We start from the raw sequence: 16320 nt of genomic DNA, 5'->3' as shown, positions 1-16320 counted from the left end.
ACAAGATAAGTTTCTTTTTATAATTCTCACTTTCAAATCCCAATCAAATCTCTTTCCACATGAAATTTTAGACCCCACTTTAAGGAAACTAACTTTAAGAGTTTTTTCTGGGTGTTGATTGTCCTCAGATAAAGACAACCTGCTGTCAACCACTCACTTTCTCTCTCTCACTTTCTCCCATTCCTCTCCCTTAATTTGGCCTCTAAATCTGGGGTCTAAAAATTCAGAGGATGTGATTCTAATCTCCTTCTCCCCTCTTCTTCCTGGCTCATTCCACAAATATCAAGAGGTACATCAACTTTATTTTTAGAGCAATCTATCACAGCATCAACTCTCAGCCTTTTTTTCCATCCAAACACACATGATGGGCATTGTCCACAAGCAAGATACTCTCCCACGAGCAACCCAACTTAATGTGCAATTCCTGCCACGTAGAGGTAATTTCTTCCCTTTCCTTCTGCCTTGAGAGATAAAATCAGAATGCAAAAGAGTGTGATTACTACAGGGTCCTGAATCTTCTTTGATGTTTCTTTAATTTTATAACTTCATGATTATCTGTAAAAAATCTTTTCTCATAACTACAATCGAAAGCCAATCACTTCCCTACAGTACTCTAGGAGGTAGCTGTAACCAAGTCCCAATCACTTCCTGCTGTTGAAAGTTATAGACTGAAACTACATTGCTTTTATACGCTGTTGCTTCACATTGAGTGGGTGACATTTAACAGCAAGCTGTGTGTGCAACAGATACAGACATGGGTGTCCAGGATCCTGGACACTAACTCCAGGGGAGAGATCAGAAGGATAAGATGGAAATTCTGGGAAGGACTTGCTTGAAAGGAAGGCTCATTTTGCTCATCCTTAAGAGGAAAAGACCAAATCCATCAGTTTCCCTTCTCCAGAATAAGCAGAAACCCAGACCAGCAACCTCTTTTTGGACATTGGACAATATTCCACAGCTACATTAGCCATAGTCTTGCAATAGGAAACAAGTCTAGTACTGATTCTCACTGAGCTGACAAAAGGAAGGAAAAGACTTGGGTTTCCAGGAATGTGGACTTTTGCATTATAATTGTTTCTCCTTCAAAATCACTTGAGAGCTAGTAGGCATCCCTGGCACCACTTTCTCTCCCAGAGTTCCCAGTTTGTCTTCATTATTTGCCAGCCCAACACTTCAACTAGACTCAGGCACAACAGGGAAAGATGCAGAAAGGAAAATTAATATTTTCTACATGGGCTTCCTCATCTTGAGTAGATTTATGAACGTGTTTCTGTTGTGCAGAAGTTAGCATTTTCAACAACAAAGGGGTAAAATTCATAATTATTTTTTTTATTGCCTCAAGAGCTCCAAAGACATCTTGTGCTATGTTGTCATTTACATTTCACATTAAATTCAAGATATGTTTGAAATGAGCAAATACTTATTTTAATTTGATCCATCTGTGAAATGAAATACTAAAAAGACAGCTAAATCACTATATTAAATTCAGCGATTTGTAAACAATTTATATATTCATTTGTTCTGGGTTAAAAATGCCCCAAAGCACAAGTTTTATGAAACCCACAAAGTTAATTGCATTGTATTAATCTGATGGATGCAGGCCATGATTTCTTCCTCTTCACTCCATTAATTTATTTCCTAACTTTAGTTAGTTAGTGAGGTTCCTATTTTTAAAAGCCCTTTGAAATTCATTGGGAGAGGAGAACATTTGTGAGAACTGCTTTGAGAACCTACTGCAGAGAAAATGGGCTAATACAAATGGTAAATTTCTCCAGGACATTATCGCGCATTGAGCACCTGATTACTGTTCAACAGTCTTTATGCCAGGATCACAGTGGGTGATTAATACAGAGTTGTTATAAGAAAGAAGGAAGGAGCTAGAAGGAAAGAATGAGAGCAGCAGTGAGAACAAACTCATTCCAGGTGATTACGGACAGGATGAGATCTTATCCTGATTACGGACAAGATCTTATCCATCTGTAAATGAAAGTCTGTGCATTCTGACTTAATGTTACAAAATGGAGACTGACTTTAACTTTGACTTACTGACAGAGAACAGGTATCTACTCAGAGAAATACAAAGAATGGGCAAATAGAGAATATAGATAAATCAATTTTTTCCCCTTTGGTCAAAGGCAGCCTTAATTCATCTGAAGGTAGTTGAAGACTACTTCCTAATTCGTGTCTACTCTCTAATTCTTAGCCACTCAGGCCAGGGCCTTGCACACTCCTGTACTGAAAAAAAAAAAAAAAAAAAAAAAAAGAAGAAGAAGAAAAGAAAAAGGAAGAAAGAAAACAAAAAACAAAATTATTTAAATAATTAAATTCATTCACATGAAAGTATAAATTACAACTAACAATTTAAGAGATGCCTAAAACAGTATGTATGCAGAAAGTGAGAACTATTCTTTCAACAAATATTCAAGCTTTAAGCAAATGTAAATGCATTTCTTTCTGGAATGTTCCGAGTAGTAGTCAGTGGGTGATAGAGATTGAATTGAGTTGAGTGTCCTTCCCATAGCCCCAAATAATATTACTTGCCAGGGGTCAACCTCCAGAAAGGCTGGCCCTAGGACACAGCAAGGCCACCAGGCTAACCTACCTAGCCCCTTCCTTGTCCAAGTCCTGCCTTATTTCATTTTCCCTTCACCCCAGGCCTGTGGACATCATGGGCAGATACTCATTTCCCTGCCCTGAGAAGCAGGGTCATAATCTTTGAGTATGAACTAGGTCTTCTGTAAGCCTCAAATTTCTCCTTTATAAAACAGAAATATAAACCACCTGGCACAGCCTCTGATGCACAGTAGGCATCCAAATATAGTACGTTCCTGCCTCTCATTTTGCACAGGCACAGGGTAAGGTCAGCTCAGTGGGTCACTGACATGCCAGAGCCAGGGGCAGGGCTGAGATGTGAGCAGTTGGCTCTTCCCATCTCTCTCTCAAAACAAACATCACCAGGATTTATTCCTTTCCTGATGCCACAGGCAAGAGGAGAATGAATCAACTCCTTCTTGACTCACATTCACACAGCCACAGTGCATTATTTTTCTTGTTTCTGCTAAAAAATACTTTTGAAAACCCTTTGCTCACACATGCTTCATGTGTGTCCATTAAAGCCCAGTGTCCCAGAGGGCAGCAACCAAGGCCATTAGGGGCCTGCAGACATGGGGGCTCCCTGTAAATACTTTCTTTTAATACAGAAAAATGCCCAACTTTAAATAATTGAATCACAACACAACTTTAGAAAACAAGCAGATTTCTCTGCAGGGGAACTGTGTATTCTGAGTGATCAATCACATTCTGGGACTCAGAGAAGCTGGATTTTCTGGATCAGGTGCAAAGGCCGTCCTGCCAAGTTCTGCTTCAGTGAGGATCAGACCCACTGCTGCAGACACCCAAGCACTACCCCGGGGAGAGCCCCAGTTCCTTAAGACTGGGTCCAAGACCACTCCAAGGAATAAAATAGCAGCCTGGAGAGTGTGTGGTCCTGACAGGCTGGTTTCACTGAAGGAGGAGAAAAATGGGAACAAAATCTATTTGCCTAAGAAAGGATCTCCAGGGTAAAGACAAGGCTAGATAAGAATGCTCCCTTGGGGGCAGCACTTGTGGCTCAGTGGGTAGGGCGCTGGCCCCATATACCGAGGGTGGTGGGTTCAAACCAGGCCCTGGCCAAACTGCAACAAAAAATAGCTGGACATTGTGGCGGGTGACTGTAGTCCCAGCTACTCCGGAGGCTGAGGCAAGAGAACCCTATGCCCAGTAGTTGGAGGTTGCAAAAAGAATGCTTCTTTTGGCGGGACTCGTTGGCTCACTCTTGTAATCCTAGCACTCTGGCTGGGAGGCCCAGGTGGGTGGATTGCTTAAGTTCAAAACCAGCCTGAGCAAGAGCTACACCCTGTCTGTACTAAAAATAAAATGAGCCAGGCCTGTGGCCCCAGCTAGTCCCAGCTACTCAGGAGGCTGGGGGGCAAGAGGATTGCCTGAGCAATCCAGAGCCCCAGAGTTTGAGGTTGCTGAGAGCTATGATGCCATGGCACAATACCCAGTGCCTTAAAGTGAGACTCTGTCCTGAAAAAAAAAAAAAAAAAAATCCCTTTATCTCTGCCACGACATGGTCCTTTCCAAAGGACTTTCACCTCTCCTGCATGGCCTAATTTGTCCCTGCCACTTCCCAGTGTTATTATTTCCATTCTAGTCAAGACTGTGATTTGCCATCAGTCACAGCGGTTTTGGAATACACCCAGACCTCTGAGTCCTGCTGTTTTCACCACAACCCACCACAAGTCCCCCAAATGGATAAGAGAAACATCCAGAGACCCGGAACAATGCCCTCATTCTCCTGTAAACATTTCCACCTCAATGAACTTAAGTTCAGATCTTTGGGGGCTGACTTCCCCTGGGGAGGCCCACAGGCGGTGGCCGAGCACAGGGAGCTGGCTGCCCCCAGGGGACCCCACTCAGGAAGATGATGGTCTGCCTCCAGGTGGGCTGCCCCCAGGGGACCCCACTCACTCAGGAAGATGATGGTCTGCCTCCAGGTGGGCTGCCCCCAGGGGACCCCACTCACTCAGGAAGATGATGGTCTGCCTCCAGGGGGGCTGCCCCCAGGGGACCCCACTCACTCAGGAAGATGATGGTCTGCCTCCAGGTGGGCTGCCCCCAGGGGACCCCACTCACTCAGGAAGATGATGGTCTGCCTCCAGGGGGGCTGCCCCCAAGGGATCTCATTCACTCAGGAAGATGATGGTCTGCCTCCGGGTCGTCCTGCCCAGGGGTCCCCATTCACTCAGGAAGATGATGGTCTGCCTCCAGGGGGGCTGCCCCCAAGGCATCCCATTCACTCAGGAAGATGACTGTCTGCCTCTGGGCCGTCCTGCCCCCAGGGGACCCCACTCACTCAGGAAGATGATTGTCTGCCTCCGGGCCGTCCTGCTCTCCTCACTCTCGGACTTCCTCAGCTGCAGCTGCCTCCCGCGCTCCCCGGGAGGGCCCCCCTTGCTCCTCAGGAGCGCCTGCATCATGTTCCAGCACATGAAGGCGACGGACACCAGCACCACGAGGTAGACAGCGAAGGCACTGAAGATGCTGGACTGGAAGACAGTCCAGCGGCTGGAGAGGTTGGTGCAGATGGACATGTTGGAGGTCTCGGGTTGCTCGTGGTGGCGGGTGCGCGAGCGGTTGCAATTAAGACCCCGGTGGCTAGGCACGTTCACCAGAGGGTACTCAATACCCATGGCAAAAAGCAAGGGCAGTGCCACCAGGGCGGAGGTGATCCAGACAAAGCCAATCAGCAGCTTCACTTGGCAGGGTCCGGACACCGCCTTAAATCGGAAGGGGTGACAGATGGCGATGTAGCGCTCAAAGCTGAGCGTCAGCACGTGCAGCAGTGTGGCGTAGCTGCAAGCCTCGAAGAGGAAAGTGTGAAGCTTACAGCTCAGGGCGTAGCTAGGCGTGGTCAGCGGGTTCCAGATGATGCTGTAGAACTCCATGGGCATGCCGATGAGGAACACCAAGATGTCTGAGCAGGCCAGACTCACCATGTGGTCCGTCACCTGCTTCTGCAAGTAGCCTTTCTTCTGCAGCACCTGCGTGACCCGAATGGTGATGCTGTTCCCCAGGATACCCACAACGAAGATGACCAGGTACACGAGGGTGAGAGTGATCTTGATCCAGGTGGCCACCTCAAACTCGGGGACGTGGCTGTGATCAATGACATGGGCGCAGTCACTGCCGGGGCTGCTGGGTGAAGCCATGAGGCAGAGGGCTGCGCCACCAGGTCCAGGGATCTTCTCAACTTCCCTTCCTGCTCCCAAAAGAGCCCAAAGTTTTTGGCTGCAACTCACCTGACTGGGCGCTGGATTATTTTCTCCTGGCAAAAGTGCTGTAGTTTTACAGGTGCTTTCATGGGAACTTCCTGGAGTAGCCTAACCTAGGAAAGGCCCCGCAGGCGCCTGGGGGTGGGGTTTGGGGGCGTGCGTGTGTGGGCGAGGCGGAGAGCCAGCGGAGGAAGGAGGGCCAGAACTCCCCAGCCTTCTGCGCCCTGGGCGCGCTCTGCCTAGAAGCTCTGCGCTCCTGGGCTTCCAGCTGTGGGACTCTTGCAGGCCACGGCCCGCCCTCCCTCCCGGGAGCACCCTCTCTGGTGGCGGGAGGCGGGATGATTTGTGATCAATCATTAACTACCGCAGATTGTGCTCAGCCGTCCCGCCCGCTGCAGACCCAACCCAGGAGCCGGGTTTGACTCAGCACATAGTCATGCTCCCTGAAATCTGATCTTGGCTTCCGGAACACCCAGAGCACCGGGCGACGGGTGAACCACCTCCCCCTTCTCCCCCTCCCCCTGCGGTCACTGCCCAGGCAGCCGTCTCCTGTCTGACCCAAAGAGCATCCGGGTGGATGCAGCCCGGGGGAAGCTGAAGTCCCCTCCTGGGCTTGGAGGAAGACAAACTTTCCTTCGCCCGTCCGGTCTCACTCCCACCGCTCTCCTGGGGCCCTTTCAAGATTGGGTCGCGGCCAATTTGGGGGTGACTTGACCGTGACCGCAGCCAGCCCGCGTTCTGTGCTCTGCAGGTCCCTGGGCTGGACAGAGAAGCAGGCGCCTGCCCAGAAGACCCTAGCGGAGCCGGCCAGCGCTCGCCTGCCCTGCCTCGGGGGCTCACGGGCGATGGCCCTGGACGGAGGGGATGTGCTGCATGAAGCCGCCGCCTCAGGAAACTGGCCTCGTTCAGGCTTATGGCCCTCCATAAAAGCACTGCCCTTGCCCCAAACCTCCCGGTGTTCTGTGCAGGCACCTGCTTCTGCTTCCAGCCCTGGGGCCTGCAAAGCACCCAGCAGTGTGTGTGTGTGTGTGTGTGTGTGTGTGTGTGGTGGTGGTAGTGCCGGGAGGGGGGGGAGGGGGTTTGCCCTCTTTTCACTGCCACTGCCATGCAAGCGCAGGCCATTTCCCCGCGGTGGCAGGAAGTCTTTAATGGGGGACGCGTATATGGACGAGGATGGCACAGTCCACCAGGATGCCCTGAGTGGGAAGCCCCTCGCCGGGAGGAACGCAGGAGGGGCTGGCAGTCCCCACAGGGAGCAGCATAAAAAAACGAACAAACAAACAACAAAAAAAAAACGGCAACAAGGACATGACAGTTTCCCTCTTTGAAGGGCAAGCCAAAACTATAATGGGCTCATTTTCATCTTCTAATTCCAAAGTCAGGGAATGGAGAGTAAGGGAGAGAAGAAGGTAAGCTGCCCTATGCCCTGTAGAATGTTTAAGGCCCCCATAGTGACTGGCAAATGCTTATGCCCCAGCCACCCAAAGCCACTGCCTTGAAGAAATAAAATTAAGTTCCTTTATCTGTCCCTCCTGAGTGCCTGGTACAGGCCCTGTGCTAAAAAAAATCCTTAAATCCTCACAATCACCATACCGATGTGATCATTTTAAAGAAAACAGAACTGGCCAGAGGATTTGTGGGTCCCCAAGGCCATAAAAGAGTGAGTGAGAGCCAGATCTCACATAATATGTGGAATCCAAAAATAAAATCCAATGCACAGAAAGGAAGAATGGACAGGTGACTACAGGGTGGGGAGAGGAAACCAGGAGATGCAGGTCAAAGGGTGCAGAGTCACAGTTACTAAGCCGAGTGAGTCTAGAGAGCTGATGTACAACAGGAGGATAAGGAAAATGTGCTACAAGAGCCTATTTTAGGTCTCCCACACATGCACAAAGATGAGGTGTTAATTTGCTTGGCCTTCATACTTATTTCACTTTGTTCGTGAATATCCAAACATCATGAAGTATGCCTTAAAAAAATAGGAAATGAAAGATTTGGAAATTAATCCAGATCTGTCTGACCTGAGAGATCAGGGAGGCAAGGGAACTCTGGGGGCGCAGTAGGGGCTCAGAAAATTGATATTGAAAGACGCACAAGGAAATCTGGGGTCTGAATTTTCTGAACTGAGCCCGGAACCCATGGTCTGATGACCTCAGGGATTATTTGATTTTGCAACTCTCTCAGGAAAAAAAAAAAAAAAAAGCCGTGTGGCCACTAGATCTTTACAATTAGCTTCATATGGGCCTACAGTGGTTTCTGCTGGTTCTCTCTGTTAAATTACAAGCTCCAAAGCCAAGAACCGTATCTTTTCCTTCTCTGACAGCTCTCCCTAGCGAAACCTAAATAATATATATTGCCAGAGGCCCTCCCCACTTTCTGTGCTACTTGTCCGACTTGCTGGCAGAGAACTAACTCAGTTCCTTATCGTGCACCATGCTTAGCTAAAGGATGTAGAGGGCCTGCAACCTGCAGGCAAAGCTCTAGGGAGGTACAGTAAGGGAACTAGCACAGACTCTCAGGACTTTCCTAATTACAGACTTGAGCTTCGAATTCTTCTGCAAAAGACCTTGGTTGTCTGTTTCTCAAAGTGAATGAGGAGAAGAAGAAGGTCTAAGGTGTGCCCACAGAGTCCCCCAACCCCAACACACACACACACACACACACACACACACACGCTCCACTGCCCCTGCCCACTTTCAATGGGAAAGTGCTGGGAACAAGCTTAGCAGCTCACAAGTATCCTCAGCCCTGCTGTCAATTTTCCCTTGGAAATTCTCCTCTTAGTCATTCTCTGAGCCCCCATGATGGCACTTTTGCACACTTCATTTCTTTCAGTCCTCACAATGCGCAAGGTAACAATTATTACCTCCATCTTATAAATAAGGAAAGTGAGAATCAGGAAGATTGTGAGGCCTGCAAGAAAGTTGCAGAGGCAGGATTCAAACCCAGGCACCAGAGCACTTTCCACACTTTGATGCTCTGTCCCTGTGCAGGGCAAGACTGTTCCAGGCATAACAGTGGCCTCTTGGAGAGAGGCATTTTGAAGTCACCAGTCTCAATGCCTCTCATCTCCCTATCATATTGGATAATTCCAATTTGTTCTGCTCAGACAAGACTTCCATTATTATCCAACTCCTTTCATCAGTTTTTTCTTTCCCAAAGTGTGAACACAGATTTCAAATGTGTGGCCAAACAGTGAGAATCAAACTAATTAAAATTCACTCCTTACAGGAGAGATGGAAAAATACATTTTGAACAAAGGTCTGGGAGAATTAAATTTCTTTTTACCTTTGCTTTTCCTAAGACCAATTAAAAACTGTTTAATATACTCTCACTTGTTGATAATAGACTGTTATAGCACCTGGCCTGGGTCTGTGTAATCTAGATGTTTTTTTTTTCCTTTTTTTTTCTTATTTATTTATTTTTTTATTGTTGGGGATTCATTGAGGGTACAATAAGCCAGGTTACACTGATTGCAATTGTTAGGTAAAGTCCCCCTTGCAATCATGTCTTGCGCCCATAAAGTGTGACACCAAGGCCCCACCCCCCTCCCTCCGTCCCTCTTTCTGCTTCCCCCCCATAACCTTAATTGTCATTAATTGTCCTCATATGTTTTTTATTAACATTATATAGAGAAAAAAAGGAAAGGAATGAAAGTGAAAGGAAAGGATACTTTAGGTACTCTTTAATTTCAATGCTACTTGGACATCACTCTACTCTAGGGCTGATACAAATTTATATTCACATTCTACTCATTCTAGATGACTTTTCAGGGCATGTAGCCTAGTGGTTTTCACACATTTTTTCCTGCACTAAATCTCATTTTTAAAATGTAAACTTATACTGGCAGCCAAAGTAAATACCCCACTTACACTTACATATATTTTTGTAAATTTAAATTTGTTTTGTATCCCCAAATTGTTACATTTACTCATTTAAAGTCAATCAATAATTTATACTCTAAGAAATGAATAACAGCTTGTTTACAAAGGATCATAATGACTCTATTTTAAGTTACAGAGAAAACTTCAACCATTTTCCAAAATTATGAACAATATAGATAACTTTATTTAAAAGGAAATATATTAATAACTAAATATTAATAGCAAAACCAAAAAACTGAAACAAAAAACTCTACCATATCAAAAATTTTAAGAATCTCTGGAATAATTCTTGGTCAAAGAGAAAAAACTCAAACTACAGATTATCTAGAGAATAATGACCCCCCCCCAAATGCTACATATCAGGACCTGTGGAAATAGCTAATGGAGTTCCTTAGAGAACAATTCATAGTACTAACTGTTTTTAATAAAAAAAGAAAGAATAAAAATATACAAAGTTATAAAAAGAATAAAATTAAGGAAGCTAGTAAAAAGAGACTAATAAAGATCAAAGTAATTACGACAGAACTAGATAGTAAAACTAGTAAATAAACTCAAAACTTTTTTTAAAAGTAGGACTTCTGCTTCTGACTCTGAAGAATAATCAGTGCCAGACTGGAAGCCTGTAAACACCCTCCCAACCTAGACTCAGATCCTGAGAAGATAAAGTAATGAGGTAAGAAGGGGACCCACTCAGAACAAGTCATCTTGCCAAGGTGGGGGATAGAGACTGGAATTCAGGAGGAGGCTGCTGGATTTTACAGAGCAAACTATTGGAAAGGAGGGAGGTGCACTGAGAAAGGGTTTCAGAAATCTGTACAGAAGGCCTCTGTCTGGCTGAATCCTAAGTGGACATGTGGAGCTGAGACCCCCAAAACTAGGCAAAGAATCACTACTGGAGGAAAGAACAACTATTACTCATGCTGGTAATCCTAGCACTTTGGGTGACAGAGGCAGGAAGATTGCTTGAGACCAGGAGTTCAGGGAGATAAATAGGTACTTCACAAAAGAGAAAATCCAAATGAAAAGTTGCCCATCCTCCTCAGTAGTCAGGGAAATAGCAATTAAAACCACAGTTAAATACAGCTACACACCTACCAGATTGGCTAACATTTAAAGACAACCAATACCATCTGTCCATGGAGCTGTAGGGTAATAGTGACTCTTGTATCTTGCAGATAGGGAGTAAATTGGTGCAACCACAAAAGAGTTTGGCAGTGTCTATGAAAGTTACATATACATATATCTGTAACCCAGCAATTCCTCTCCTAGGGGCCTACCCTATTGCTCATGTCTCTAGAATGCATGTACAAGAACGTTCATGGCGACATTGTCAGTAACTCTAATCTGAAAAACATCCAAATGTTCATCTAGAGGAGAATGGATAACCAAAATGCAGCACACTCATGTAAGCAGCTAATATATAACCAGGACAATGAATCCCCTACTGCTACAAAAACAATGTTGTTGAATCTTAATCTTAAAACCATAATAACACATGAAAGAAGAAAGATATAAAAGAACACAGAGGAGTCCATTTATGGACTGGGTCGTGTCTCCAGTGCTCTCTGGAGGGTGTGTTCCAGGCAGAGGTGCCATCTGCATGGAACTTCTCACCACACAGGGCTGGAGCAGCGCCTACTCCACAGGGTCAGGGATCATGCAGATCAGCGCCATGCTGGTGAAGGGGAAGGCGTGTGTGCAGTTTGGAGCCAACAAATCTCAGTACAGTCTGACGAGAGCACAGCATCCTACAAGTCCTTGGTGCAGATTCGCAAAAAAAAAAATGGCTGGTACACATCCCCAAAGGAAGATGGCTAACCCCGAAGCATCATCCCTTCCTCCCTCCCCAGGCACCACTGGACCAATTACCTTTGAATGCTGCATTTGGATCTCACACTGCCTCTGTGGTTCCCGCCCTCATTTTTTCCTGGACATGATAGCCCTGCCTATTGCAGGACAGTGATGAGTGATGCCTATTCTAAATGCTAAGGGAAAAACACAGAACTGTTCCAAGTACTCAAGACTGACTTATAGACCAACCACCTTGCTGGAACCCTTGCTAGCAGGCATTCTTATAAAAGACACTTTTGAGCCTCCTTATATTGCTGGAAACTCAGCTGTGCTCCAGACTACATCCTCCTTACCTATGCTATGGATTTTTAATTAATTTTCTCTTATTTATGTACACTGCTTTTTTTGGTGACAGTGTGTGATGGATGTGTATAAAAAAATGTATCTTTGGGAAAGCAATTACAGTTTGTTAATTTGAAAAAAACATTTAAAAACAAACAAAATAATATTTAGGAATATATGTATTCTATGGCGATATGGATATTAAATGGAGAGGTGAAGGAAAGGAAAAGTACCCCATTGGTTTGGGTAAGACACAGCTGAGAAGTTACAGTTTCTGCTAAGCCTGTTTTTTTGTCTTTTGTTGTTTTTTTTTTTTTTTTCCATTCTTTACCTCAGCTAGGAACTGAAAAGCAGGGAGTTTCCCTGCTTCCTCTTAGGACTTCCATTCCTTAGATGCCCCTGGGAGCGGAGTGACCTTTCAGTACAGGGGAGACAAGCACCAGGGTACTCATCCCTGCTTCTTCCTGTCTGTGTCTTTGTGGAGCTGCCCTGGACCAGCAGAGCCAGGAACCACCTGCTGCTGCGCCGCTCCCAGCCACACGCCCTGCACGCGCAAGCCCAGAAGGCAGGGGAGCAGCAGCAGCGCCTACTTGCCAGCGCTCCCTGCTTCTCCCATGTCCTTACCCTTATGAACAAACAAATACCCCTGGGCCTTGCTCTCCTTATCTTCAAATACTCTAAGCAAAATACAAATTATTTTTTCTTGCCTGGCACTATTTTCCCAGCCCACTTAGCAGAGCACTGCATGTATCTACAGCCTCAATGATTGTCCGAGGATATAGTGATTACTAACTTTGGTGGAAATTGCAGGGGGTAGGGAAGGGTGTCTTCTTATAAAGTCATCTGTCACCCACCAGCTTCTGCTGTCTGAAAGGTCGCTGCACAGATCAGTTCAGGATTGGCATTCTGTTCATCCACTGAATCTTCTGAGAATCTGTGGTATGATGATTAAGAGGATACACTTGGAAGCCAGGCACCCTAGTTTTGAATCTGGGCTAACTTAGCTCCTTTGTGCCTTAGTTTACTTGCCTGTATATGCAGATAACAGTAATATCCATCTCCTGGGTTTGTTGTGAGGATTAGATGAATTTAGCAAAATGTATTTATTTATTTATTTATTTATAGTTTAGCTCTTTTTAAGGGGGCAATGTGGCTCAGTAGGTGAAAAACATTCTCTGGAGCCAAATGGCTTGTGTTTGAGTCTGCTGCTCCTTCGCTGTGTAACCTTGAGGACATTTCTTAATCTCTCTGTCCTTCAGGTTCTTCATCTATAAACTTGAATATAAATAACAGTACCTACCTGAAAGGATTATTTGCAGGACCACGTGGCATAACCTAGGTAAAGCGTTTACAACAATGCTAGGCATACAGAAAGTGCTAAGCAAGGGGTAATTCTCATTGATGTCAAGTCCATAGTTCAAGAGCTGCTGCTGTCCCTGCTGTTGAAACAGAAGCACATTCTAAACATTCCAGGTACCATTACGGTATGAGCTTGTGTTGTTTGAAAGCTGCATCCTTTTGAATTCCACTGAAATGAAATCAACAGGCTCCTGTTCAGCCTGTGCTTTCTGGAAAGCACTGCAAAGACTGTGGTAGTAAGACAGTCACTTCTCGGAAGGAGTTTACCTGCAAGTCAAGCCAGGAGTCTGTAAATTATTAAACATCAACAATTGCCAACCAAGAAAACAATCCCATTTATTACCAATGAGAATAGAATACTTATGAATAAAGTTAACCAAGGAAGTGAAAGATGTGTACACTGGAAACTATAAAACATTGGTAAAAGAAATTGAAAACTATACAAATAAATGGAGAGATAGCCCCTGTTTTTGGATTGGAAGAATTAACATTGTTAAAAATATCTGTACTACACAAAGCAATATATATATTTAATGCAATTCCTATCAAAATTCCAACAGCACCTTCACAGAAATAGAAAAAAACAATTCTAAAATTCGAATGAAATCACAAAAGACCCTGAATAGCTAAAACAATCTTGAGAAAGACAGACTTTCTTTGTGGAGGTGGAGGCATCACACTTGCAAATTTCAAAGTTATACTAGTGAAAACAGTGTAGCACTGGCATAAAAACAGGTGCATTGGCCAGGAGTGGGGAACCTGAGGCCATAAGGCCACATGTAATCTTCTAGGACCTCAAGTACATCCTTTGGACTGAATCCAAATCCTTCTATTTTAATTAATACATTTTTGTTAACCTTTTATATGTTTATTTTTTTTTTTTAAAGAAAATGAGTTTCAAGAAAAACACTCCTCCTAGTTTGACCGGCATAATTAGAACATTAGTAAGCCAGAGGGCAAACTGACAGCTGCTATGCTCATGATTTAGTTCTAACTTCTCCCACCTGACTGCTGCCATTACCACATGAAACTGGTTGGGAAGAGTTTATGAGAGTAGAAAGAGTCCATTATCAGGTTTTGACAACAGTGCATTATGTTTCTATTTGAAGTGGTATTTGTGACTAGTTGAACAGCTCAACAGTATTTTTTAATTCTATCTGTTTAATGGCCCATTATGTCAAAGAAGAGGAAGAAAACACTGAAAAAAGAAAACAGATTTTTTTTTTTTATTAAATCATAGCTGTGTACATTAATGCGATCATGGGGCACCATACACTGGTTTTATAGACCGTTTGACACATTTTCATCACACCAGTTTATTAAATCATACCTGTGTACATTAATGCGATCATGGGGCACCATACACTGGTTTTATAGACCATTTGACACATTTTCATCACACTGGTTAACATAGCCTTCCTGGCATTTTCTTAGTTATTGTGTTAAGACATTTACATTCTACATTTACTAAGTTTCACATATACCCTTGTAAGATGCACCGCAGGTGTAATCCCACCAATCACCCTCCCTCCGCCCTCCTCCCTTTTCCCCTTCCCCCTATTCTTAGGTTGTAACTAGGTTATAGCTTTCCTGTGAAAGCCATAAATTAGTTTCATAGTAGGGCTGAGTACATTGAATACTTTTTCTTCCATTCTTGAGATACTTTACTAAGAAGAATATGTTCCAGCTCCATCCATGTAAACATGAAAGAGGTAAAGTTTCCATCTTTCTTTAAGGCTGCATAATATTCCATGGTGTACGTATACCACAATTTATTAATCCATTTGTGGATCGATGGGCACTTGGGCTTTTTCCATGACTTAGCAATTATGAATTGGGCTGCAATAAACATTCTGGTACAAATATCTTTGTTATGATGTGATTTTTGGTCTTCTGGGTATATGCCTAGAGAAAACAGATTTTTTGATGAGGATTGGGAATTACAATATTATCTTGTTTCTGCTAAAGATGATTTGCTTGCTTTGTGAAATCACGATATCAACATTAAAGAAGTTCAATGCTCATTAGCATTATAAAACTCATAAGGACCACAAATACTTGAAATTAGAGGCAGAGGCATGAAATGTTGTATTGCAAAATCTAAAAGATAAACAGCAAAAGCAAAGACAATTCCGTCAAGCAGCAATAAAGCCTAGAAGTAATGCCACTGAAGCAACTTTTAAAGTAGCTTATATACTCAGGAAAAAAAGGAAAGCCATTTAGTGAGGTAGAAATGGTGAGGGAATGTATTGTCGAAGTTGTAGGATGCTTAGACCCTGATAATATTTCAAAGCACAAATAGCTGCCTCTTTCAAGGAGAGCCATAGGGATTGGCAGCATGAGTTAGCCCCCAACGTCACAGAACAACTTCTTGTAATACTTCAAAAGGAAAATATATATTATTCAATAACTTTGGATGAATCAACTGATACTACTGACTTGGCACAGTTTTTATACTTGATTCATGTCATAACAGGAGATTTTCAGAGTTACTCACATTGGACAGTCTTGCAAACAGAACACAGGAAATGGGTACTTCAACAACTTTCAAGATAAACGTCACAAAGTTGGAGTAAATTTGGTCAATTTAGTGAGTGTAAGACGTTTGACAATTAAGTTCATGAACTTGCCACCATGCACCTATGTTGGCAGTACAGTGCAAACAGGTTGGTAAGGTTTCATAACCTTGGTATATCAGTGTCTCACAGCTGTGTTCATGTCAACATGTGGCAGTGTCTTGCTGAGAGATGTTCATTATAATTGTTGCATGTTTTTGTGTGCCATCACCAGAATGTTGGCACTTGAATTAGGGCAATAAACAAACATTAAATTTCTTGTTAAATGTGACAAGAGGGGAAGTGAAATCAGGGACAGGTTACCACGAGTTCATAGGGATAATGCCATACCATACATAAAATTCAACTTAATTTGGATGAAAGACTCGAACATAAGACTTGAAACCATAAAATTTCTGAAATAAAATGGGAAAATCTTTCTTGATGTTGGCCTCGGCAGTGATTTTAGGGGGTATCACAGTGAAAGCTCAGGTGACAAAATCAAAAGTAAACATCAAGACTACAACAAAAGAAACAAAATGAAAAGATAGCCTTAGGATTTGGGAGAAATTA

The 16320-nt window shown here is 44.0% G+C and overlaps 1 protein-coding gene across 2 annotated transcripts in view; it reads right to left on the bottom strand.

Moving 5' to 3' along the window:
* GPR39 (G protein-coupled receptor 39) overlaps positions 1-6032 on the bottom strand; it is a 274898-nt gene extending 268866 nt beyond the window's left edge. The window contains exons 1-2 of one of the 2 annotated variants that reach the window (XM_053596929.1): positions 5844-6032; positions 4898-5700 (exon numbers count right to left, since the gene is read on the bottom strand). In XM_053596929.1, the coding sequence (XP_053452904.1) occupies positions 4898-5700; positions 5844-5905 (865 nt within the window). In that variant the 5' untranslated portion in view covers positions 5906-6032. Of the gene's footprint in view, positions 1-4897 lie in introns of both variants that reach the window. The other variant, XM_053596931.1, reaches the window with a different exon arrangement.
* Between the last annotated feature and the right edge of the window lie 10288 nt (positions 6033-16320).

The sequence above is a fragment of the Nycticebus coucang genome, chromosome 7 (assembly GCF_027406575.1).
Source record: "Nycticebus coucang isolate mNycCou1 chromosome 7, mNycCou1.pri, whole genome shotgun sequence".
In the NCBI taxonomy this organism is placed as follows: Eukaryota; Metazoa; Chordata; class Mammalia; order Primates; family Lorisidae; genus Nycticebus; species Nycticebus coucang.
This window is presented reverse-complemented; position numbering and strand designations above follow the sequence as displayed.